At 33.4% G+C, this 25,206-nt stretch overlaps 1 protein-coding gene across 6 annotated transcripts; it reads right to left on the bottom strand.

The window, feature by feature from the left end:
- Positions 1-12,612: 12,612 nt before the first annotated feature.
- On the bottom strand, positions 12,613-18,421 carry LOC118049861 (uncharacterized). Of its 6 annotated transcripts, none has more exons than XM_035059995.2 (6): positions 18,199-18,420; positions 18,037-18,105; positions 16,961-17,191; positions 15,796-15,881; positions 13,900-15,607; positions 12,613-13,541 (listed from the first exon to the last, which is right to left on the bottom strand). In XM_035059995.2, the coding sequence occupies exons 3-6, from the start codon at positions 17,118-17,120 to the stop codon at positions 12,895-12,897; spliced, it is 2,601 nt and encodes an 866-aa protein (XP_034915886.1). In that variant the 5' UTR covers positions 17,121-17,191; positions 18,037-18,105; positions 18,199-18,420; the 3' UTR covers positions 12,613-12,894. The 6 variants fall into 6 exon arrangements, with proteins under 6 accessions (XP_034915886.1, XP_034915884.1, XP_034915885.1 ...); XM_035059993.2 differs by having other exon boundaries at positions 16,961-17,186; XM_035059994.2 differs by having other exon boundaries at positions 16,961-17,169.
- Between the last annotated feature and the right edge of the window lie 6,785 nt (positions 18,422-25,206).

Here is a 25,206-nt window from a genome sequence, read left to right as displayed (position 1 = left end):
AGGTTTCACTAGTGGTGTTAGAATAGATATAATATAAACTCAACATGGACTTTAATGTTTATATCCAAGAAAGATTGTTATTAACATGTTTTATCTTTTTATCTTACTAATTCTTAATACCTTGCTTAATGGTTAATCTAGATTTGTGTTGTATAACACTTGGTACATCAAATGCTTGATCCTTCATAGTTTTCGGCCGACATCATTATTATGATAGGAACTTGATTTGTTGTTAACATAAGCTAGCAACATGAATGCCTGATGATATTTATAAGTATGGTGTTACTTAGATAAGATAATTAATATGATCATTTTAATAATTTATAATGAGCTAATAACAATAAATCATCCGATTGGAACCTCCTTTGTGTGTGGTTTCTAGTTGAGTAATAAAAAGAGTTTATATTATATTTATTTGAAATACCATTAGGGAATCCTCTAACCTTGACATCTGTTTTATCATTGTTTAATCCTTACAGTAATCTTCCATCTCAAAGTTCTCTTCTCTTTTATTACTACTACTACTATATTATTATTATTATTTATATTCTTGTTATATTTTATGTATGTTAAGTATGCTCTGTGTTTGATCAAGGATCCTGACATTGTTGGTCTTGCCTTGTTCATTCACATCAGAAATCTATTTATATTATATAATATATCTCTTTGATCTTTTCATAAACTCAGTATATAGGCTGGAAACCTGTGACCCGATCTTTTAGATCATTCTCAGGTATAACAACGCCACGTACTGAGTATTATTATTATTACTCTTAATATTACTATTACTATTATTGTTATTATCGTTGTTGTTATCGTATTGTTATTTATAATTTATATAGTTGACCTCCCTGTGGTTCGACCTTGGTCTTGCCGGGTTATTTATTACTTCGACACTCCTGCACTTGGGAGAAGACATCAATCTTTTGGTTGTGTAAATAGACTAAACATACTTGGGTTCAACAATCAACTGAACTCAAGACAATATGCCAAGTCCTAGATGAACATCTAAACTAAAAATATTATAGGTTGGATAAACTATCATTCAAAATGAAGTAAATTAGAGATAATTGACAGTTTTGACCTCCGATCGATGTTTTAGGCAGAGCTTGAGCTTTAGAAGTCAAAACGATGTGATTCTAGTGGCATTAAAAAGCTAACATTCATACCTTTCTATACATATATGGCAAGAAAAAAATAAAGCATGAAAATCACAACCTTCAAAGACACATCTCACATTTTACCAGTGTTGACCTTTAACCATTTCGACTTGAATATCTTGAGCTACAGAAGTCCATTTGATGCAAACTTAATTTTATTAAATTTTGACTCGAAAACCTATTAACCTACCAAAGTTTAGCAAAAAAGGAGCTCATGTGATAGAGATATAATTTTTCTAAGATGACATATGAATTCTGCTAATAGACAGGTTTTGTGAAGAAATAAGTCCAAATTACTTCCCAAAGCATCCAAACCGACATCCAAGTCTTTATTTAGGCAATTTAACTATTTTTAAGCTCAAAGTCAAAGCTTGAGGATTTTATGCAAGGCTATTTCTTCTTTTTTTTTAGAAAAATAATTATTAAACTACTTAAATATAAATTGTCTACTTAGATAAGGATATTTTGTAGGAAAGAGGGATTAGAGTTTCCTATCAAATATAAAGAAAAAGAGAAAGCAAGAGAGCAGGTGGCCAAAAGAGAAGAAAAACACACCATTTCCTTCAATAACCCAAAATCATGCATTCTTCTTTCCTTTTGATTAGTTGTTCAATAAACATGCAAGGCTAAACTCTTTTTCTTGGTTACAAGGACACAAAAACCTTCAGATTTCAAGAATTGTGAGATTTATTTTACCTTTTCTTTTCAGTTTATATGATGAATATATTTGTTTTCCTATACTTATTGCATACGATTGTTTATTTTAATTGCTGGAGCGGCTCTAAGTTATTATTATAGATAATCTATTGTTAAGTTTGATATCAAAACCGGAGTTATTGTATATAAACTTGTGAAGCAACTAAGTTTAATAATTATGATGGATCTACGTTATTAATCTTAGGGAGAACATTCGAACAAATAAAACATGAACTGCGGACAGTTATATTGTCTAGATTAATCAATTTATCTAGTTCTTAACGTTGCCATTGAATAAAATTACTAGTACAAACACCATGGTTATTTACTAGTTAGGGTTAGTTCCACTGCGAATTGGTTAACTAACTAATTGTAAGAAAAAATAAAGATTCAGAATATAAATTGGTGTTTCGTTTCAATTATCAGTTCTGATTTTTATAGGTGAACGTCTACTTGAACCAAGGTTTGTTCTTTTGATAGTTTTCTGATTTATTTAATTTAGCATGATTGTATTCTGTTATAACCTAGTAATCTCAACTCCCCCCCCAATTGCATATCATATAACATAAAAATCTGAACTAAACCTTTCTCGTGGGATCAACTCCTTACTTGCTCTATACTATCTTGTTTATTTAAGCTATGGTAATTAATTTGTGTGACCGTGACATCACAACATCTCCCTACACTTATAGATGTATAAAAGGTCTCTTAAAGGACCTACCATACGTATCATCTCATTAATAAGAGATATTTGTCACTCATTAACGCCACTAAAAGCAAGAACCTTTTAGTCCTTTTCTTCTCTAAAAATGACAAGGTTTAGGGGGTATAAATATCCTAGAACCATCCAAGTAAAAGGTTTAGAACTTTATTATATTTTAAGTGCTTATATATATTTTAGAGTATTTCACCCTAAAAATAAGAACAAACATCATTTATTCTTGAATTTAAGGATCTTTTAAGTCATTTATTATATTTCCTATAAAACTACTGAGTTTATCATCAACAAGTCTTAAAGTCCCCCCCCCCGATTGGTTCTATTTTTGTAGGTATTTAGGGCTTTACTATTAATTTTGTATTTCCTAAGCTAGGGAAAAGAAAACTATTCACCTAGATACCTTGATTAACCACTATTCACAAACTAAATAACTTCTTATATAAATATTATGGGTTTTGAGACACCATTAACAAGCATCAACTATTTTTCCTTTAATTATTTTTAGGCAATAAGAAAAATTATTAATCTTAGTTAAAGAGAAAAGGGATAGATCCACAACATATAATTGACAATCACAAACTTAAATAGTTAGCAAGAACTTCTACATGCTTACAAATTCAAAAAGAAAAATCAAAATTAAATGAAGCCCATATATATATATATATATATATATATATATATAGACAAGATGAAGAATAAGTGGTTACCATATCTATTAATAAGTTAGACAAAACTTCTACATGCTTACAAATTCTTTTTTTTTGGTAAGCTGACTTATGTATTAAAAGAAAAGGATACAAAGAATATAATGGGCATACCCAAGATTTACAATGAGGACAGAAACGAAAACCAACAAATGGCTACAGGCTAGCCATATAACAAAACAAAAACTTAGACCAACTAGATATGCTAGGGGTACAAAAACAACCAGCTAAACATCAAATTAAGAGTCCATGTTATTGACCCTCCAAAGTCTTTGGATCCTTATGTTTTCATTTGTTTGTTGAACATTCCTCATCAAAACAAGCTTATCGCGAATGATACATTCGATTTGATCAAAAACCAAATTCGAAGCTTTAGACACATCTGCAAAGATCCTTGCATTCCGTTCTTGCTAGATACAATACACTGTAGCTGCGAAACCCAGTTTACGAGAAAAGTTGACGAGACTTTTTCCATGCCAAGAGACAGTGGCCAATCGAATCCATTCATCCAAGCTTTTTGTCATTCTTAGAATGTCGCATCTGTCACAAACATTCCACCATAATGCTTTCGCAAAGGAGCATTCAAAGAACAAGTGGTTGTGATCTTCATTATTGCGGAGACAGAGTGAGCACCTATTGGGACCATGAATACCAAACCGATGAAGTCTATCCTGCGTTGAGAGTTTCCGTTGGATAGCCACCCAAAGAAGAAATGCATGTCTTGGGACAGCATTCTTGAACCACACGATGTCATGCCAATCAACCATTTGATGATGAATTCTTAGTTGTTCCCAAGCTACTTTGACCGAGAAACTCTGATTTGGCGAATCCAACCAAACAATCTCATCCTTTTGCCCCTTAGGAGTAGATGTGGAAGGAATAGCTTCTATAATGGGGTGCCAGCCAATAGCATGAGTGATAGGAATTCTCCATTCTAAGTGATTAATCAGCATGTTCACTCTCGCGTTGTGTTCCATACCTGAATCATAGATGAAACGTTCACCGTAAGTATCAGCGAGCGGGCTGTGAGGATGCCAATTGTCAAACCATAGAGAGGTTGTCATTCCATCTCCGATGATATGCTTCATCTTCGGCCATGCTAAGGATCTGAGCTTTAGAATCTTTCCCCAAGCCCAAGAGCAGCTTCCTGGCGCCTTGATTGTCCAGAAATTCCTACCTCGCAAGAGATTGGATCTGATCCAAGTAGACCAGATTGAGCCATCTGAGTCATTGCACAAGTTCCAAATATGTTTCAACAAGGCAATCTTGTTCCATTCTGCTATCCTTTTTATGCCTAGCCCCCCCTCCTTTTTTGGAAGACATACCTGATCCCAAGCCATTTTAGCCCTAGTAGTGCTCATATCTGAACCTGACCAAAGAAAGGATCTCATAATTTGCTCAACATTTTTCACTACTTCCCCAGGTAATAGGAATAGAGATGCCCAATAGACCTGGATGGAGAATAAGACTGAGTTAATCAGTTGTACTCGCCCTACAAAAGAGAGTGTTCTGCAGGTCCAATGTCGAACTTTAGCGGTAATTCGATCCACGAGGCCCTTACAATTAACAGCCTTTAGTCTGGACGAGATAAGAGGCACTCCCAAATATTTCATAGGAAGCTCCCCCTCTCTAAACGCAAGAATACTGATAATCTGTTCCCTCTCAGCACCTAACGGACTGCTCAAGAAGATGTCACTTTTGTTTGGATTTGGATATAGACCTGATAGAACTTGAAACTCTGTGAGTACATTTTTGATCATACGAATTGAATGTACATCCCCTTTGTTGAATATCATCAAGTTGTCGGCAAAGCAAAGATGAGAAATTTTGTCCTTCTTGCATCTCCAGTGGAACTTGAAGTTTTGGTTGGCACTCATATTGCAAAACAGCCCTGATAGGATTTCCATGCATAGGACAAACAAATATGGAGATAATGGATCACCTTGTCTCAGCCCTCTCCCCCCTTGGAAGTAACCCGCAAGTTCACCGTTGACGTTGATTGAGAATTGACATGATGTAACGCAAACCATGATCCAATCAATGATTGTTCTAGGGAATCCCATTTTTATTAACGTAGCATCAACAAAATCCCACTGAACCGAGTCATAAGCCTTCATCAGGTCTACTTTCATAGCACAACGAGCAGGACCCGTAGTTGTATGATAGCCTTTCATTAGTTCCTGAGACAAAAGAATATTGTCGCTTATTCTCCGTTCAGAGATAAAAGCTATTTGATACGGACCTACTAAGGATGGTAAAACAACTTTCATTCTCCCAGCTAGAATCTTCGCGATGCATTTGTATACTGTATTGCAGCAAGATATAGGATGAAAATCTGTCAACCTCGTAGGATTAGCAACTTTAGGGATAAGGGAAATGGATGTAGCATTCATTTCTTTAAGCATTCTACGAGTCTGGAAGAAAGAGCTAACAGCGTTGATTACATCTTCCCCCACTATGTGCCACATTCTTTTGAAGAAACCTGCGTTGAAACCATCCGGACCAGGAGCTTTGTTGTTTTTCAAACTAAACATAGCATGCTTAATCTCCTCTCTTGTTACATCTTGTGCTAGTACCTGCTGTTGAGTTGAAGACAGTTTGTAATTAATAGCCGATTGCATCACTTCCTCGTTCAGGACCCTAGGCATCTGTTTCACTCCCAATACACGCTGGAAGTATGCAATTACTTCTGATTTGACTGCCTCGTGTCCTTCAGCGACTTCTCCATCCTCCCTTGTAACCGAGAGAAGCTTATTTCTATTCTGTCTACCATTTACTGATTTGTGAAAGTAGCTAGTATTCTGATCCCCCAAGCTAAGCCATTGTATCCTTGCCTTTTGTAGCACCATGAATGAAAAAACTCTCTTCCGCCCTGACAGTAGAAGCATAGTTACGAACAGCATCTCTTTCTTGCATACGCAATGTTGGATTCTCAGGCGCTGTATGCAGAGCTTGTTGAGCCTTATCCATGTGATCTTTTGCATCTTTGACTCTATCGGAAATATTGGAGAAGTGAGTCTTATTGAAATGTTTAAGTTCCTGCTTTAGCTTCCTTAGTTTGCAACACAGTTGATACATTGGACAACCTCCTGAATGCTGATCCCATACTTTCTTCACCAAGGGCATGAACTCCTCATGATCCATCCACATATCGAAGAATCTGAATGGTTTCTTTATGTTCTGAACATTGCCAGTTACTTTTACCACCATGGGAGAATGATCTGACATACCAGCAGGCAAAAATCTCGCTTCCGACAATGGGAAGCGCATATTCCACTTCTCATTCACAAGCACTCTATCTAGTTTTCGCATAATCATATTCTCAGGACATTGGTTCGTCCAAGTATAATGCATACCTGAATACCAAAGATCATCCACTTTCGCTTCACGTATACATGTTTCCAATATGTCCATATGACCAGCCCACGTAGAAGACCCTCCTAACCTCTCTGACTAGTTGCGGATAGCATTAAAGTCGCCCATAAGAATCCATGGGGTTGACTCCCATCCATCACTACGACTCACAATATCAGACCATAAAGCCTCACGTAAGGATGCATTATTGTCTCCGTAAATGATTGAAGTATTAAAACAGATATTGGTAGCTAATATCATGACAGAAACATGGATAGCCTGGTCTGACATTCCCAGAACATCCACCTTCACCAAATCAGCATTCCAACAAACCCAAATACGACCACGACAAGAGAAATCATAATTATACAAGAATGACCAATTACGCAGAAGAAGTTGCGAAACATTATCTTTATTCTTGTCTCTAACCCGAGTTTCAACCAAACCAAAAAAAACCATCCTCTCTTGATGGATGAGCTGACGCAGTTCTGAATGCTTTATGGGATCATTCAAACCTCTAACATTCCAACATCCAATAATCATAGGGAAATAGAGAGGAGTACCAAACAGCAACACACTGATTACCTTGACTTGCCCCCCTCGAGGAGCCAGATTTCTTACTCTTCTTTGAAAGGCCTGGAGAACCCGTTTTCTTTTTCTTTAGAGAGTCTCTAGCCTTGCTAGCTAATTGATTAATAAAAGTTTCCCCGTCAGAAGAAATCGGACTTTGCGGACTTGTTGGGATCAGTGACGTCGACTCCTTATCATCATCTTCCTTACCTGTATCACCTCCCATAGCTCCAATATCAACATTCACCTCATGACTAACAGGGTTCATGGTTGCATAAGCAATTGTATTACAGATGGTTGAAACTTGATCTAAAGAAGTACATGCATCCCCTTCCTCCGGCACCATGTCTGCTCGTAAGCTCTTCAAAACAAGAGGAGAGGTAGGATTTTCATCTTCATAACAACCAGCATTGGGCACATCTGATGTCACAGTTTCATTCGTATTACAATCAGCAATATGTAAAGCAGATGCTAAACAATCATTCTCATTACAATTAAGCTCTTTAGATGCCAAACAATCATTCTCACCAATCGTAACACCCTTATTTCATTTACCAACTACCTGCCATTGGAGCTGATTCTGCTTATTATCTGCAGGTTTAGAGTTCACAGCTCTTATTTTCCTTTTGCCCTCTGCCCCCATTGTACGATCATCAACTTTACTGGTAGCACATATCGTTGTGGTATGTCCAAAGACATTACAATTATTGCACCTTGAAGGTATCCATTCATAATCCGCTGAAATTATTATGAATAACCCATTTGGACAGCGAAGGTCGTATTCCTTCACCAGCGTTTTCGAAGCTTCTATCTCTACGCAAACTCTTGCGTAGCTAAGCCTTTTACGCAACAATGTAGTAAGGTCAGCATGAAGGGGAACCCCAATAGCACTCGCTACACAACTCAACCCCTTAACAGTCCAATACTCGAGAGGAACATTATAGAGCTTAACCCATACCGGAACTCTATCCAGATCATCTTTCAAAAATTGCATGTTTGGATGCCAACGTTTAAGCACCAAAGGTCTGTTGGCCATGTGCCATGGGGCTCTCTCCAGAACATTAGTGGCGCGGTCGACAGAATCAAAAGTGAAGAGAAAGAATCCATTATCAGAAGATAAAACTTCGGATAGACCGTGGGAGCCCCATATTCTTTTGGCAATAGAATTAACAACAAGATAGGGTAATTTCTGACCCACGAAATGACCAACTAGAGTTGATTTCCAAAGTTCACAGCCATCCTCAAACACATCAAGTGGAGGAGCTACTGTCACAAGACCATCAGTTATTGCGGGGGGAGCAAAATGCAAGTTACGGACTGGATTCATATCAAGGGACATCCTACCCTTATTGTCATCAACATCAGAGCCCTTCAAAGCATTTAAAAAATTCAATTTGGGGCTAAGGTGTAGCTGTTCTTGTTGCTTAGACCCAACCTTCAACTCATCAACTTTAGAACCCAACACAGGATTCATGTCATGACTATTTAGCATATCTTGGAGCTCTAATTGTAAAGTATGTCCAGATTTAACTCCATTGTGTTGTTCAATGTCAGAGCTAACCATTGGAACAAAATCGACAGCAGAACACAAAGACAATTTGGCAGCATACAAATACTAGATAGAACGTTCTAAGGACAAAAACTCAGTCCAAGAAGCACTAATAAGCGACCAACACTATGATTGGAACAACGATCAGTTCACAAATCCCAACGGTTCAAAGGTAGATACACATGTTATGTATAACATATTAAAAAAATCAGCACAGTTTAACGGTTGGATCTCCGCAGATCTTAATTATACCGAAACTGACCTGAGAATGACGACCTTCTGTTGAACATGTAGAAAACGTTGTTGGAGGATTAATTTCTAATCTTCACCATTCCGAATGTGTATCATAACCAGATGCATCACATATCCAAAAATAAGCTTGATCCCACGGTGGAAGAAGGAGAAATATGCCGACGGCTCTGACTGTTCCGAGAAGGATTTTTCCAGAAATATTCAAATGGCTAGCTTCCGCAGGAGGAATCCAATATGGACGATCCCTCTGGATAGAATGTAGGCAATATAGATGTTCACAACATACCAAAAAATAGTCTGGATCCAACGGTATAACAAGGCAAAATCGGCCGGCGACTCTGACAGCACTAGGGGGTTTTCCAGAAAATTCCAATTGTCCAGATTTCTTAAACGGAGAAAGCTTTAGAAGATCCCTCCGGTCAGAATGTAGATAATCGTTCAGTGCACAACATAACCAAATCTTAGCTTGATCCAACGGTGGTCGCCGGAGATATGGCTGTCGGAGCACCGCCCCTTTGTATCTTTCCTCTCTAACCTCTCTCTAACCTCTCTCTACGAAGCTGACTTTTGTTTTGTCGTGCATGCTTACAAATTCTACATGCTTACAATTTCAAAAAGAAAAAATCAAAATTAAATGAAGCCCATATATATATATATATATATATATATATATATATATATATATATATATATATATAGACAAGGTGAAGAATAAGTGGTTACCATATCTATTAATAAGTTAGACAAAACTAAAGTTATTTAGGGTTAATATTAATTTACAAAAAGAATATAAGATTTGACAAATAAATATTATATTATTAAAAAGAAAAAGGATTTAAAGAATGATTGATGGGTGTCTTTCATTAAAGTGGTGAAGTGAAAGCCAAAATCAAGGTTGATGACTAGGATTTTAAAAGCTTAAAGAAAAGGATATAAAATTATGTGGTATTGCGTTTTTTTTTCTTAATTTAACCTAAGAAATCATCAAATCACTCAATTCTTTTGATTCTAAAAAAAACTAGCCAATTCAACTAGTTCATACCAATTTAATCACTAAAATATTCTTTGTTCAAAACTCAATTCGGACTAAGTCTTGATTCATTGTTTGATCTAACACCATTCTAATAAATACTAGTTGAGAAAAATGAAAGAGAGGATTTGAGAGAAAATAATGGTAGAAAGGAGAGGGAATGAATTATTTGGTTTTATAAAGATGGAAATTTAAGATGAAGGATATGTTTTTAATTTTCTATGGTAATTCAATCAATAATTAGTGTCAAATTTGAGTTAGTGATGGAATTAACTATAGTATCCTTTTGTAGCTTTTATCACTAATTATATGTTTAAATGTGGTCATTTTTATTGTTGTTGTTTGAAAAAGTACATTTAAGAAAAGTTATAAATTATAACTTTTTATAACCAAGATTCCAAGAGAGTTTTCAATAAGGACCCATGCAAAACTTTTGTTTGTGTTGATGTTAGGTTTTTCAAAACACATATACATAGAAAAAATAGTAAATTTAATAAATTTTCAAGAGTTTTAATGGTCTTATTAGATAGATCTAGAGTTGTTTAAGTTTTATATGAAGATTACATGAAGATCATATGTTCTTTTTAGCTTTGAATAATTGCTTCAAGGCTAGGTTACCGCAAATCACAAGTCGTATAAGTGTTCGACCTCTAACATTAATCCACACAAACCATCATAAAATATCTCTTAAACCCTTATAGAAGAGAGATTGTTATGTCTTTGAGTGCTAGTTTGTTTTCTTTTGTGTTTTCAAGTATTTTGTAACTTCCATAGTTTTTCTCTTTATTTAGAAAATAAAAGGTAAATCATTCTATCTACAGGGAAACTTGAAAACTTTATAAATGATAAAATATCAATTTATCCCATGAATCACATATATTATTTTAAGACAATTCTAGAAATTTATTCAATCAAGTACTTGATTTTTTTTTCTATATCTAGAATTGTAATCTTTTATATTAATTACAACATTCTAATCCTTAATTTTTAAAATTTATTTACAATCAAATTACATTTGATTAATCATCTCAGTTTGATTTATGATCAATGTTTTCTTGGGTGTGTGACCCATTAGGTTTATATATAAATTAGCACAAATATAAATCATAATTCTAAATAAAACAAGATTAAATTAATTAATTAAGTTCATTTATTATCAATTTAATAATTAATTGATTTATATTTAAAGATCAAGTACAATATCTAAGCAACGTGTTATGATCCTTAAATATTAAAAAAGTCATAAATGGTTTGATTTAATCTTTTTATTGACTAGTTTGTTAGTGTAATTATTATCCATTTATCAATAATGTTTTGATTTAGATATTATAGCATGAAATATTTTTACTACTTGTCAAATCAAGTTTATACTCAATACCATAGTCATTTATTCTTTAAATAAGATTTGAAACTCTTTTCAAATCTTATTTTATCTTGTTCAAGGATTTACAATCAATATTATGTGAGAACACATGAAATATTTTTTTTTCTAATTCACCTAGATGATGAATACATTTGTTAATGTTATACTCAATATTACATCTAAATTGAGTGCTAATGTTATACTAAATATTTGTCTATTTGGTATGATTTATTTGGTATGATTGATTAGAACATATAACATGATCAAAACATAATGTTTCTATATAAAATAATTTAATGATATCAAATTTAAGGATTACTTATGTAACATCACATGTGCCTTTCTGTTGACACATGTGATCTCTCCATATAAAATTTTTATGTGAGTCAGTTTAATATACATATCATTTAATAAACACTAACATATTAGTTTTAAGTACCTCTCATACCCCAGTTTATAAGAATAACTATTTCTTATATATATATAAACAAAATATATATTAATCTCAACAATTCTAATTAATGTCTAGTTTTAATAGAGCATTGACCAGGAACATTGATGCAATATAAATATCATAATTATAATAATTTTATAATTTATTTTTTGCAAAGCATTTTTATCTCAACATATTTACTCTATATTCATTAATTAAATATTAAATTTATTGATAAAATATTTAATGAATATTAAAGATAATAAAAATTTTATTAAAAATCAAACATGTTTACAAAATCAATGTCACATGCAACCAATCAATTAACTACATGATATATAAACTAACAATTAATTAATCAAATACTTTTAAAATTGTGATTAAAACATAATACTATTTAAACTATACATCATACTTCCAATTGAACCCTTACTTTTTATTGCTAACTACCAGAAAAAATGGTCCCGTCCATAAAAACCATTTTTGGTAGTATATACCATATAAATAATACAACTAAAAATAATTATATCAATTAGCATGATATTTCAATAAGAACACGGTATAAAATATTAATACCGTAAAAGATTTGTTTATATAAAATATAGACTTTGAAAAACGAATCATTATAGATACTGTCAAAGCATTGCTATATACTATTGCTTAAAGGAAGTCATAAAATTATATTAAAAAAAAAAAAGGGTGCAAGCATATAACTATTTGTTTACAATTACTTTGACTTTGATGATATATAGAATTCATTATGAAATTAATATAGATAATGGATTTATCTAATTTGAGAATTTAATATTAATAAGTTAATTAAAAAATTAAAAATAAATAAAAGACGATAACGGACCACCCGCTGAAAGGGCAGGCCTTACAGTAGTGAAATAGTATAACCTAAACTCTCTTCTTCTTCTTCTTATTATTATTATTATTCCCTATTTTTTCCTATCCATGTTTTTTACTCGTGATGTTCACAGGAATATTTGATAAAAATTTCCTGTATATGCAATGATAAAAGGCGTACAGCGCTGCAAGAACCAAAATGATTCGGCCATAAAATCAAGCCCAAAGAATTTCCTCCAAAAGATCTTCAAAAATCAAGTCCTCCAATTCAAGCCCCGCACATTCTGTATCATATTGCAGATTCATCCAACCATCACGCTTCGCTAAATCTCTACTTAAAGCATAATCTAATGAGTGGTCACCCTCAGTAGTTGAGCTTAAATACCAGCTTATATTTGTCCAGACCTCCTCTAGGACGTGGCGTCCTACAGGCATTGGACGGACATGCGAAAGAGAAGACAAGGGCACAGGATAATAAGTGTACGAGTTTGCATAAATCTCCATTAGTACCTCATTGATTAGATCAAACAATAGCAGGTGATGACAGTTGCCACCTTCATTTCCACAGCACTCAGGATCTAGGAGCATACAACCTTCTGCTTCTTCAAAAATGGAATGATGTACTGGTTGGTCATCAGAATTCCATGTTCCAAGCAACTCATTCCCAGTGAAACCAGACAACGTCAGTACGTCCTTGACATAATCAAATTCGGCTTTGTCTTTGGCATCAACTTGGAATGGATGACTATCATTATTCAAGATGTTGCTTAAAAAATCTATTCTCTCAATTCCAACCTCGGTCACTGTCATTGTAAGTGTATCCATGCTGCATTCTGCTAGATTGTTCTTCGAATAATTAAGATCTGCCTCCATATAAAACATTATTCATGAAACACCAACTCAATTAACAAAATAATAGTGAGTAGGGGAAATAATTTTTTTTGCAAACCAAGGAGACTTAAATTTCAACACATATCTGAATATAATAAATTATGCTACCTTCTAGTATACACTATTTGACAAGTTTATACACCCTGCTTTAAGTACGCTATCTTCTGTGTTAAAAATTAATGACCACATCAAATTTTGAAACCAATTGACAAGCATATCTACACACTGGGTGAGAACATACATGAACTTCAATGCATGATGCAATGTTGTATTGAGTTAAAATAATAAATAAATATATAAATAAAACCATTGGCAATTTGACAAGTATACCTTCCGCAACAAAAATGTTTGCATGCCTGGTTGTCTCATCCTGAAGTTTAGAGTCAGGCACAGGCAGGGTAGTCAGTTCTACCAATTCAGTAATAGTTTCAGTTGGGGAGAGAATATCCTGCTTATCCACTGTCATCAAGTTGCTCAAGTCATCACTAACTAAAGTGCAGTTGGCATGTGTCTCAGCATTTGAAACCAATATCGTACCCAATTCATCACCAATAACTGAATCTGATTCACTCTCCACATTATTCCCTCTTACATGATTTTTAGTGTCTACTCCCAAGAATTGCTCGGAAGCTGTAGGATGACGGAGACTGTTATGTTCACAGAAATTACCTCTTGTGCTAAAAGTGTCATCCATCATGGTTCTAACTTGACTTACTGGGAAGGAACCAGAAGAATCCTCACAGCAATAGGGAAAAGATTTGAGGTCTGGCAAGGAAAAAATCCTTCTCATGGATTTTGCGGTGCCCGTTTGAAATGAAACCCCATCTTCTGCTTTCATCTTTAATGTCTCAGGGAAATGTTGTTTTGCTTCTTTATTAAAGCTAGAATCATACAACTGGCAATATCTGTCCAGTGATTTGCTGAACGATACTGTTCTGCTGATGTGGTATAATTCACTATTGCTGGTAGAAGGAAGAGAGTGATCATAATCATAGCTACTTTTGGGACTGTCTTTACCATCTCTACTCATGAAATGATCCATCATATTATCAACACCAATCCTTTCCAAGTTCTTGGAAAACCTGTGGCCATGAGGAATCTTGTGAAGGATTGCATCCATGGTTATTCTATGTTTCTCATTTTTGCTCTCTTTAATAGCATGCCTTATTTTTTGCTTGAGATTCTTGAAATGCTTAACAACCACTTGATTCTGGGCATGATTCTTAACTCGGTGGGATGAACCCAAAGAGGAATTTGCAGCGGCTATTGATGGCATTGACTTTGAACGTATATATTCTCTATACTTGGGCTCAACAGAGTTTTTTGTATGGCTACCTGCTTGCAACTTCTCCAGGCCCTCCTGCTTCTGCTTGCCTTTTCTTGCTCCAGAACCTATTCCATATGATGAACCCGCTAAAGGGAATGAGACAGAATATCCCATTTTAGTGGTGAACGTATAGTGATGGTGCATGTAATGAGCCAAAGGATTGGTCGAATCTTGTAAAAAGATTTTAAAAATATCCTTATCTATGTTGATCATATCTAGTGCATCCAAAATCTCTTTTGATTGTTGGGCTGAAGCATCCGTGCTGAGACCCTTTACATGTACTGATTTCTGCCTTTTATCATTTGAATTTTCCTGAAGAAGAAAGTGATTCTCAATTAGTTCCTTTTCAGTCATATCAACCTGGTTATGTCCCAGGTGATTACTAGTGAGCATGGGGCCACAATCTTCATGATTGTACTCCTCCAAGGATGTTGGCACCGATGGATCCAGTAATTTGGTGGTGGAAGAAGTTGGTTCTTCAGCAATTGTGGGACACCCATCACTTACTCTTATATCAGAAACAAGATCCTCATCTGACAGTTCTGTATGGCGAAAGGAATCAGTTTGCATCAAGGGTGATCTTATGGGGTAAGTTGAGCTTCGGCAATGTCGGCCCTTCCTTTTGGAAAGCTCATCAGAAATTCTAGATTTTATTTGAGATTTGACAGAAGCTTTGGTGGCTGAAGTGAATTGTGTCTTCTTATCAATAACCTGATAATCTTCATATCAGAAACCTTGCACATATATAGATAGGTTTTTATGTGTGCATGCAAGCTCTCCCTGGTTCTTGTTCGACATATTACTTTGTGATGCACTTTGAATCTATACTTAACAGGACACAAAGCAATAGGATTATCATTAATAGAAAAGTGCAATAAGATGTCTCACTTATAACTTACTGTTGAATGGTGATTTCCAGTGTTGTTGCTCTGAGGGGTTCCACCAACCTTAGAATCAGTTGAAATATTTCCTGGATTTCCATCCCCTGCAAAGGAGAAAATGTTTATTAGCACATTAGGAATTTATCTTACATCTCATTATATCATGAACAAGAACCAGCAGTTGAGGATTCATATATGCTGGTTCAACTATGACATTGTGCATGTAAAGATGGCATAAAACACAATCCACTTTTCAACTCTTATAGTCTAGTAAACCATGGAACAGCAGCCAAAGGCACCCCCATCCCAACTGGTTAATACTATTTTCAAGGATATATTTGCTTTCAAGGACACTTGCTAGAATCCAATTCTAGCTTCAACTGCAAAATGTTTGCATCTGATAGTATCAAAATAAGAAAATAATGTTAAGATCTGTAGATAGAGATCGAAAGTTCTAATATGATTGTCAACTTAATTATGAATCCTATGTAAGTTTTTTCTTTCTTCCCTCCCCCATTTCTGAGATCCTCTGGGGTATTTTTCAAAGAGATCTTTTGATTGGAAAGATGAAAAGGTTCATGGTTCAGATATACTAGTTGCAGTGTCCAGTTTTATGCCTTTTTCTGGTGTTTGAGGTATCCTAACATGACGAGACAAGAAAAAGACACCTTATCTATTAGAAATTGAGGAAACTGGTCTATTCTTGATTTTTATCAAAGATAATGGCTAACTTAAGAGATGATACCACATCCATATTTAATAGTAATAGAGGAATTAAAAGGGTATTTTTCTAAAGTTTGGGAGCCATCTTCTAAAAATCTGTCTGTATGGAAGTAATTGCAGATAAATTGTCACCATTCAGCTATAAGAATACTCTAGATTGTAAAATGTGAGCCATAATAATACCTTAACTGTAAAAACAATGCATTGTGCATAAGTGTATCCCATAAAACCAACGCATTATCCAAGTGTATGACCATCTACCTTAAGATAATTAAAGGCTGTTTTGTTGACTCAAGTCCAGAAAATCCATCTACTACAATATCCACCAGCAGTAAACATTTGATACAATAGACACATTTCTCTTAACATCCTTTTAAAAAAAAGGTACATTACATTAATATTGGATGAGAACAATAACAGGGAAGAAATTCATTTTAAATGAAAAGGCTCTCTTACGTACACTTGGCATGTTTCCTGTTACCACCACTGTTGTGGTGAAGCTTTTTCTTAATATATCGCCAATGATGGTACTTGAGTACATGAAGTATGCTCCACATGCATCCTGGATGATTGTTCTCAATAGAAACACTTGAGGAATGGTGCTCCAAGTTCTTTCCCATAGGTCACAAGTTTCTTCCTTTGAACCTGCTTGGCTTGGATGATAAATAACTACAAGCTCATCAAACCTGTTCTGAGTTAATTACATGTAAATATCAAATCACCAACAAACAAGGTCCTCAAACTCAACGTATAATTCACTTGATTTAACAAACCTTGGATCTCTCAAGAAAAGTTAAATAACCTCTAAGAAATTTATGAAAGCCTTCAATTTTAAAGGTTTAAAGCAATATGTTGCCCGGGTTCAGTTCAACTGTTCAAATCTCTCCACCCAAAGCTCCTAACAATAAGTGGAGATCTTTTTCTTTATTTTTTTTCCTTTTTCCTTTTCTTTGAGAAAAGTGGAGAGATTTACAATTTGCAAAGATTATTTAAAAATGGGTTAAATTAATGATGCATAGCTCAATATATAAAGGAATGGGGTGCACATTAACCCTCAATGAATTTAAATTCCACAACTGGAATTGAAAGTCAGAGGAAAAGAAATTAACTATTCTAATTATATTTTAGGGTTCACAACAAATACTCTATTCCACACCAGATGGGGCAGGTTATATGGGTCTTTTTCCACCGTTTCATAAAATCAGATTCCTAATATTCTTATTATATTTTAGGGTTCACAACAAATACTCAATTCCACACCAGTTGGATCAGATACCTAATATTCAAGGTTTTGAATTTAAAAATAAAAATAAAAATACACTGAAGTACTAAACCACAATAACAGCATAACACAAAGCGTTGCTGAATAAATTTGACTGAAAGCTAGAACACATAAATGGTCCTACGCGTTTTTTTTACGCCCGAGAAAGAATTCAGACAGTTTCTTCGAAAGCAATGATGATTAACATCTTCAAATGAAAGAAAATGTTGATGAAGACCAGAAAAAAATGGATACGGAAATCCGTACTGTCTTACCTTTGAAAGGAGAACTTAAACTTTGAAACGAAACTCATGCATTTGTTATTAGCTATGGAGAGAGAGAAGCTGAAATTTGGAAAAATCGTGTGTTTATGTTGGCTTTAATGAATCAGAGAGACAGAAAAAAAAAAAAAAAAAAAAAAAGGAAATTTTGTGTACCTTAAGGACAGAAAAGAAGGCAATGGCAAAACATTCAAACATGGAAATCGGCATGAAATTTCATGGTCTTAAAAATTGGAACCTTTTTAATCGGATTCTATTTTTGGTTCCCCGCCATCTCGCTCTCTTTCCTTCCCTTCACAAAGTTGCTAAAAAGGAAATATCAATTGTTTTGGTTTGGCTTCGGCACAAGAGATATCTTCGTATTAGCTTGCTCGTCGTTTTCAAGAGAGGTTAAACTCATTGTAAAATTATATGATTTTTTAAGTTAAAATATATTTAATATATAAAATTATTTTAAAAACTTAAAAAAGAAAAAATCACAGTAAAATCAGCATGTTTTTATCTAATTTCAAGAACATTTTAACGATTTCAACAGAAAATATAAATTGTTATTATTGTTTCCTCCATGCTCCAACTGTCTAGCGGCTATTGATTATTAGCTATTGTGCATTCTTTCATCTTTGTATCAACTGCTACTGATACACACACAAAAAACAAAATTTAAATATCTAAAATTCTAAATCCCTAAATCTAATTTCTTGCTCTATTAACAGCTCACGCCCTCATGCATCACGGCTTCCTCTTCATCAACAGTGACAACGCTCTTTAATCTTTGGACTATTCACTCTTCATCAACAATGCTCTCCTTTTCAGTCTTCAACAACAACTTACTCTTCAGTCTTCATTAATAGCGGTCTTGTTTTTTTTCCATCATCAACAGCTTCCTCTATAGTCTACACCGTAAGTTGTTCCATTTATAATGTCATTTTGTTTAGTTGTTGAGTAAGTTTTGGAAAAAGATGTGACCTTTTTATTGTTATATGCTGATTAGTTGAACTGAATTTAATTAATTTCTTGATAAATTATTGTGCTTAATATCAATTTGGTCTGCTAATGATTTATAGGTGATGAAAGTTTAGATTTTGATAGACCAGAAGTAGACTGTGATAAGAAAAAATGTGTGCAACATGAAATTATTCACATCGGGAAGAAATTTAGAGGATTTTGTGGGTTTTTTTATTATTATTATTTTCTGCTATGGGTTGATATGTGGGTTGTGAACTTTTACGTTGTTCTTTTTAGATCTCTCAAGATTAAAATTCCAGACATGAATTTGTCATGGGAGAGTTGCGAAGTTTCTTTTAAGCTTTTTGTTTATTTCCTAAATAAAATTTAGAAACATGGATGGATGCTTGTTTGTAATATTTTCATAAAGAAGGAGGTGATTTTGGAAATTGGTATACTAGATGTTGAGAATGCATGCACATGCAGAAAAGGAATAAAAAGATGTTGGAAAATACAGATTCGTATAAATGTCTAGATGCTGATAGTATCACTATAATTTTTATAATTGTCTTCAAACTGTTAATAAGATTTTGGATAATACTGGCTGCATGAATCATAGAGAACAATCTTTGCTAATTTTATTGTCACTATTGATTAGTATAAATTGGTCATTATTCTCTGTGATTTAAAATTTATTTGTTTTAACCTTATAAATGTCCCCATTACTAGCTGCATTATTGTTCTAACACATGTATTGTGATACTTCTTTTTTAACAAAAAATTAATTACAATCATAAAATGTTTGGATTGATTATAGGCCGATTTGAGTTGATTCTTAAATTATTGAACTTATGGCATTTAGAAAAAATTCTTCTAGTAACAGGCTTGTTATGGGATGGCAACATGGTATAGATGTTGATAAGAATTCTAGAAAAGTTCAGTGCAAGTATTGTCAAAAAATTATCAGTGGAGGTACTTTTCGTTTCAAACAACATTTAGCTTGCACTTGTAAGGATGTTGAGCCATGTCACCAAGTGCCATAAAATGTTAAGCAGATGATTTTAGGTGTTTTGAAGAAAAATCTAGAAGCAACTAAAAAGAAAAGAAAGGCTCATCAATATAGTGGAAATGATGATGATGATGATGATGATGAAATAAAAGAAATTAGCTCAAAGGATAAAGAAAAGAAAGCAGCTAGTGGGAGTGGAAGTACACAAACAACCCTAAATCAATTGCTAAAAAAAGATATTAAAGAAAAAAACATGTCGACAAATTGCAAGGTTTTTCTACACTAGTGCAATTCCATTTAATTGTATAAAAATCCTTGAGTTTCTTAAGGCACTTGAATTGGTTGCAAAGCACCGGCCATGTTTCAAGCCTTCATCCTACCATGATATTAGAGAGAAGTATTTGAAGCAAGAAGTGGATTAAACAATGAAATTACTTGAGGAGTACAAGCTAGAATGGAAAAAAAAAACAGGTTGTTCAATAATATCTGATGGATGGACAAATAAAAAAAAGACGTATTTGTAACTTTTTTATTAATTGTCCTAAAGGGACAGTCTTTTTAATATCGGTGGATACTTATAATATGTCCAAGACTGCTGATAAGGTATTTGAAATGTTAGATGTCATTGTAGAGAGGATTGAGGAGGAAAATGTTGTCCAAGTAGTCACCGATAATGCTGCAAATTATAAGGCAGCATGACAATTATTGATGGAAAAAAGAAAGAGTTTGTTTTGGATACCATATGCTACCCATTGTATTGACTTAATATTGGAAGATTTTGAGAAGAAATTAAAGGTTTATCATATATTTATTCAAGAACTATTCTTATTTTCATGCTAAGGCACTTTAAGAAAGGAAGGGATTTGATTAGGCCTACTGCCACTTGGTTTGCTACTATATATTTGACTCTAGAATGTTTGAATGATTATAAATTGCAGTTGATGACTATGTTTACTTCCAAACAATGGAGTTCATGTAGGTTTGCAAAAATTGAAGAAGGAAAATAAATTCAAAATTGTATTTTGGACAGCAGGTTTTGGCATGATATCACTATATGTATTAAGGCAACATATCCTCTAATTAAAGTTCTTCGATTAGTTGATTCAGTGAGAAACCACCTATGGGTTTTATATATAAAGCAATGGATGAAGTAAAAGAGAAGATTCAAGTGAATTTTAGTTTTATGAAAAAAAATGTATATATCTTGCTAATTGTTTATTTCAAATGTTGTCATATATTAATATGAATGTCTTTAGAGATACTTCCAATTGAGATATTCCTAAATTGTAATGATATTTTTATTGTTTTTTTATATTGTTATATACCTATATGGAATATTGTTAATGCAAGATGGGAACTTCAACTCCAAAAACCTTTACATACAGCAGGTTATTATTTGAATTCTCGTTATAATTAGAATCTCAATTTTAAGGTTAATGCCAACATTAAAATTGGATTATATAAATGCTTAGAAAGGATGGTGCCTAATGCAATTGAAATTGAAATGTGCAAAATTGACTTACAACTTGAATCATTCAAGGATGCAAAATGGTTGTTTGGTGATTAGTACTTAAAAGTGCATTTTTATCAAGGTTTTATATCATCATTTTGCACTTGAAGTATCAATAACTCCTTAACTAAAGCATGTTTTATAATAACATATCTAATAATATAAGATACCTTTAATTTATGGTAAATGTTCATCTTAAATGCAGGCTTATCACATAAATGAAAGGATTGATTGATGAGTTTAAGTACTGAAGTTGAAAGGACAAAAAGAGGATCAAACTTAGAAAAAAGATGTTGGTGCAGTCCAAACTGGAACACTATTAAGTAATTGGGTCATATATGGAGCTGTAGATATCATATTTAGGTTTGCTTTATATGGATAGAAAGGTAAGACATAGGCCTACAACTTTCATGTGGAGTCCAAGATTTAAAAAGGTTGTTTTCAAGTCCAAATTATAGCAACAACGGAGAAGTCCGAATCTGTCCTGTAGCCCAGACACTGTTCAGTGTTTAGCCCATATCTCGAGTTCTAGAAGTCCAAATGACCTCAATTTATTTTTCTTGGAAAGATAAGATAATTTCCTATAACTTTCATGAGTACAGTTGATTTCAGGTCTGATGTTAGCAATGACGTTTTGTTCAGTCAAGAAGATAAGGATTTTCACCAAGTCAAGAGTTGGCCACCCACTCAACAATTAGTCATCAAATCAATAGTTCTAAATTTTGGCCTATAAAAGGAAGCATTTTCCATGCATTTAAGAGCTTTGTTGTTCAGGTCAAGAATTTGCTCTTACTCTCTCTCTTTATATTTTTTTATAATTCTTATGTTTTGTTTTCATTAATATCTTGTTTATGCTTTTCATTTCCTTTCCTTTACTTAGTTAACTTGTATCTTAGTTATGCTCTTATGTTGTTTATTTATGTTTCTCTTATTCATTATGTTTAGCTAAGTTCATTATGTCAAGGTGAAAAGGTTACACTAATGGTGTAAGAATAAATATAGTAGTGTAAACTCAACATGAACCTTAATATTTAATATTAACATGTGTTATCTTTTTATCTTGCTAATTTTTAATACCTTGCTTGTTAAATGGTTAATCTAGATTTTTGTTGTATAACACTTGGTACAACAAATGTTTGGCACTCTCATATCCCAACCATATGGTATAACCTACACTTGTGCTATGAAAGAAACTTTATTTGTTGTTAATATAAGTTAGCATCATGAATTCCTGACAATATTTAAAAATTTTGGTGTTACTTAAATAAGATAATTAATATGATCATATTAACAATTTATAATGAGCTATTAATGACAAATCATCCGATAGGAACCTCTTTTGTGTGTGGCTTTCAGTTTAATAGCAAGAGTTTATACTATACTTGTTTGAAATACCATTAGTGGATCCTCTAACCTTGATATTTGTTTTTATCATTGTTTAATCTTTACATTGATCTTTCCATCTCAACATTCTCATCAACTTCTTCTTCTTCTTTATTACAATTATTATTATTATATTACTATTACTATTACTACTACTACTACTTTTATTATTACCATTAATATTAGTATTAGTATTACTATTACTATTAATATTACTATTACTACTACTACTACTACTACTATCATTACTACTAGTATTATTATTATTATTAGTATTACTATTACCATTACTATTATTGTTATTATTGTTGTTGTTGTATTATTGTTATTTATAATGTATACAATTAACCTCTCTGTGGTTCGACCACGATCTTGCCGGGTTATTTATTACTTCGACACACCTGCACTTGGGAGAAGACATCAATCTTTTGGTTGTGTCAAGTTTTTGGCGTCGTTGCTGGGAAGGTAAATTCTTGTACAAATTATAATATTTATTTTATTTTCTCTTTTTACTTTTCTTGTATTTAACTTTGTTTCTTTTCTTTTGTTTTGTTTTGTTTCCTTTTCTTTTGTTTTCTTCTTCCTTTTATTCTCTTTCTACACATACATGAGTGTTTGGTCATGTACATTAAATTGTAGACTTTGTAAGGTATCCCCATCATTTTCAGAAAATACGGCTGAAGAAGATAATCAGTCACTTCATTATGAGAATAATGAGAATAACCGTATTAGAACACTTAGAGCTTACATGAATCCCACAAGAACAAGTGCACCCTCATGCGTAGTTTTCCCTCCTGATGCATCTCATTTTAATTTTAAGCATTATTCAACTTTTACCATTTTTTCATGGCTTAGATCTAGAAAATCCATACTTGTATTTGAGAGAATTTAAAGAAGTTTGTAATACCTATAGTGACTTAAATTGTAGCATGAATACCATTAGATTAAAGCTTTTTCCTTTTTCATTAAAAGATAAATCTAAAACATGGCTACAAAATCTTAGGTCAGGATCCATTCGTGCTTAGGATGAAATGCAACAATAATTTTTAAAGAAGTTTTTTCCATCTCATAAAACCAACTCTATCAAAAGACAAATCACCACTTTCACTCAAAAACTAGGTGAAACATTTTACCAATGTTGGGATAGGTATCGAGACTTGCTTAATACTTGCCCTCATCATGGTTTTGAAACATGGAGATTGGTTTCACAATTTTATGAAGGGTTAACACCTACAAATAGGCAAATGGTTGAATTGATGTGCAATGAAACTTTTGAAGTTAAAGAACCTAATGAAGCAATGGAGTACCTAAACTTACTAGCTGAAAATGCTCAAAAGTGGGACACTACATGCACTTATGAGGCACTAAGTAAAACCCAACCTCATACATCTAGTGGAGGTATGTATAACCTTAGAGAAGATCATGACCTCCAAGCCAAATTTGCATCTTTAGCCAGAAACGTCGAACCACTAAAATTGAAAAACAAGTGGTCAATTAAAATATGTTAAAGAAATTATATGTCAAATCTATGAAACAAATGAACATGCAACCAATGATTTATCCTATTTCTGATAGCAAATGGGTAAGTCCTACCCAAGTAGTACCTAAAAAGTATAGAGTCACTGTGATAACAAATGAGAAAAATGAGTTAATTCCAACTCGGACTATTACTGGTTAGCGCATATGCATTGACTATAGGAAACTTAATTCAATGACTACAAAAGATCATTTCCCTTTGCCTTTCATGGATCAAATCCTAGAAAAAGTTGCAGGTCATGAATTTTATTGTTTCCTACATGGTTATTCAGGTTATAACCAAATTGAAATTGCATTGGAAGATTAAGAGAAGACTACTTTCACATGTCCATTTGGTACTTTTTCATATTGAAGAATGCCTTTTGGATTATGTAATGCACCAGCCACATTTCAAAGATGCATGCTTAGCATATTCAGTGATATGGTTGAACGTTTCCTTGAGATTTTTATAGATGATTTTTCTGTTTTTGGTGATTCATTTGATGATTATTTAACTAACTTGGAACAAGTTTTGAACAAGTGTGAAGAGAATAATCTTGTATTGAATTGGGATAAATGTCACTTTATGGTAACAAATGGCATTATACTTGGTCACATTGTTTCATCGAAAGGAATTGAGGTTGACAAATCTAAAATCGAGTTAATTGTTAACTTGCCAACATCAAAATCTGTTAAAGATGTTAGATCATTCTTAGGACATACTGGTTTTTACAGAAGGTTCATCAAAGGAAAATGTTTATGAATGGACTGAACAATGTGAAAAAGCCTTTGTTAAACTTAA

The sequence above is a fragment of the Populus alba genome, chromosome 16 (assembly GCF_005239225.2).
Source record: "Populus alba chromosome 16, ASM523922v2, whole genome shotgun sequence".
Classification (NCBI taxonomy): domain Eukaryota; kingdom Viridiplantae; phylum Streptophyta; class Magnoliopsida; order Malpighiales; family Salicaceae; genus Populus; species Populus alba.
Note: the sequence above shows the minus strand (reverse complement) of the source record. Positions and strands in the feature narration are given on the sequence as shown.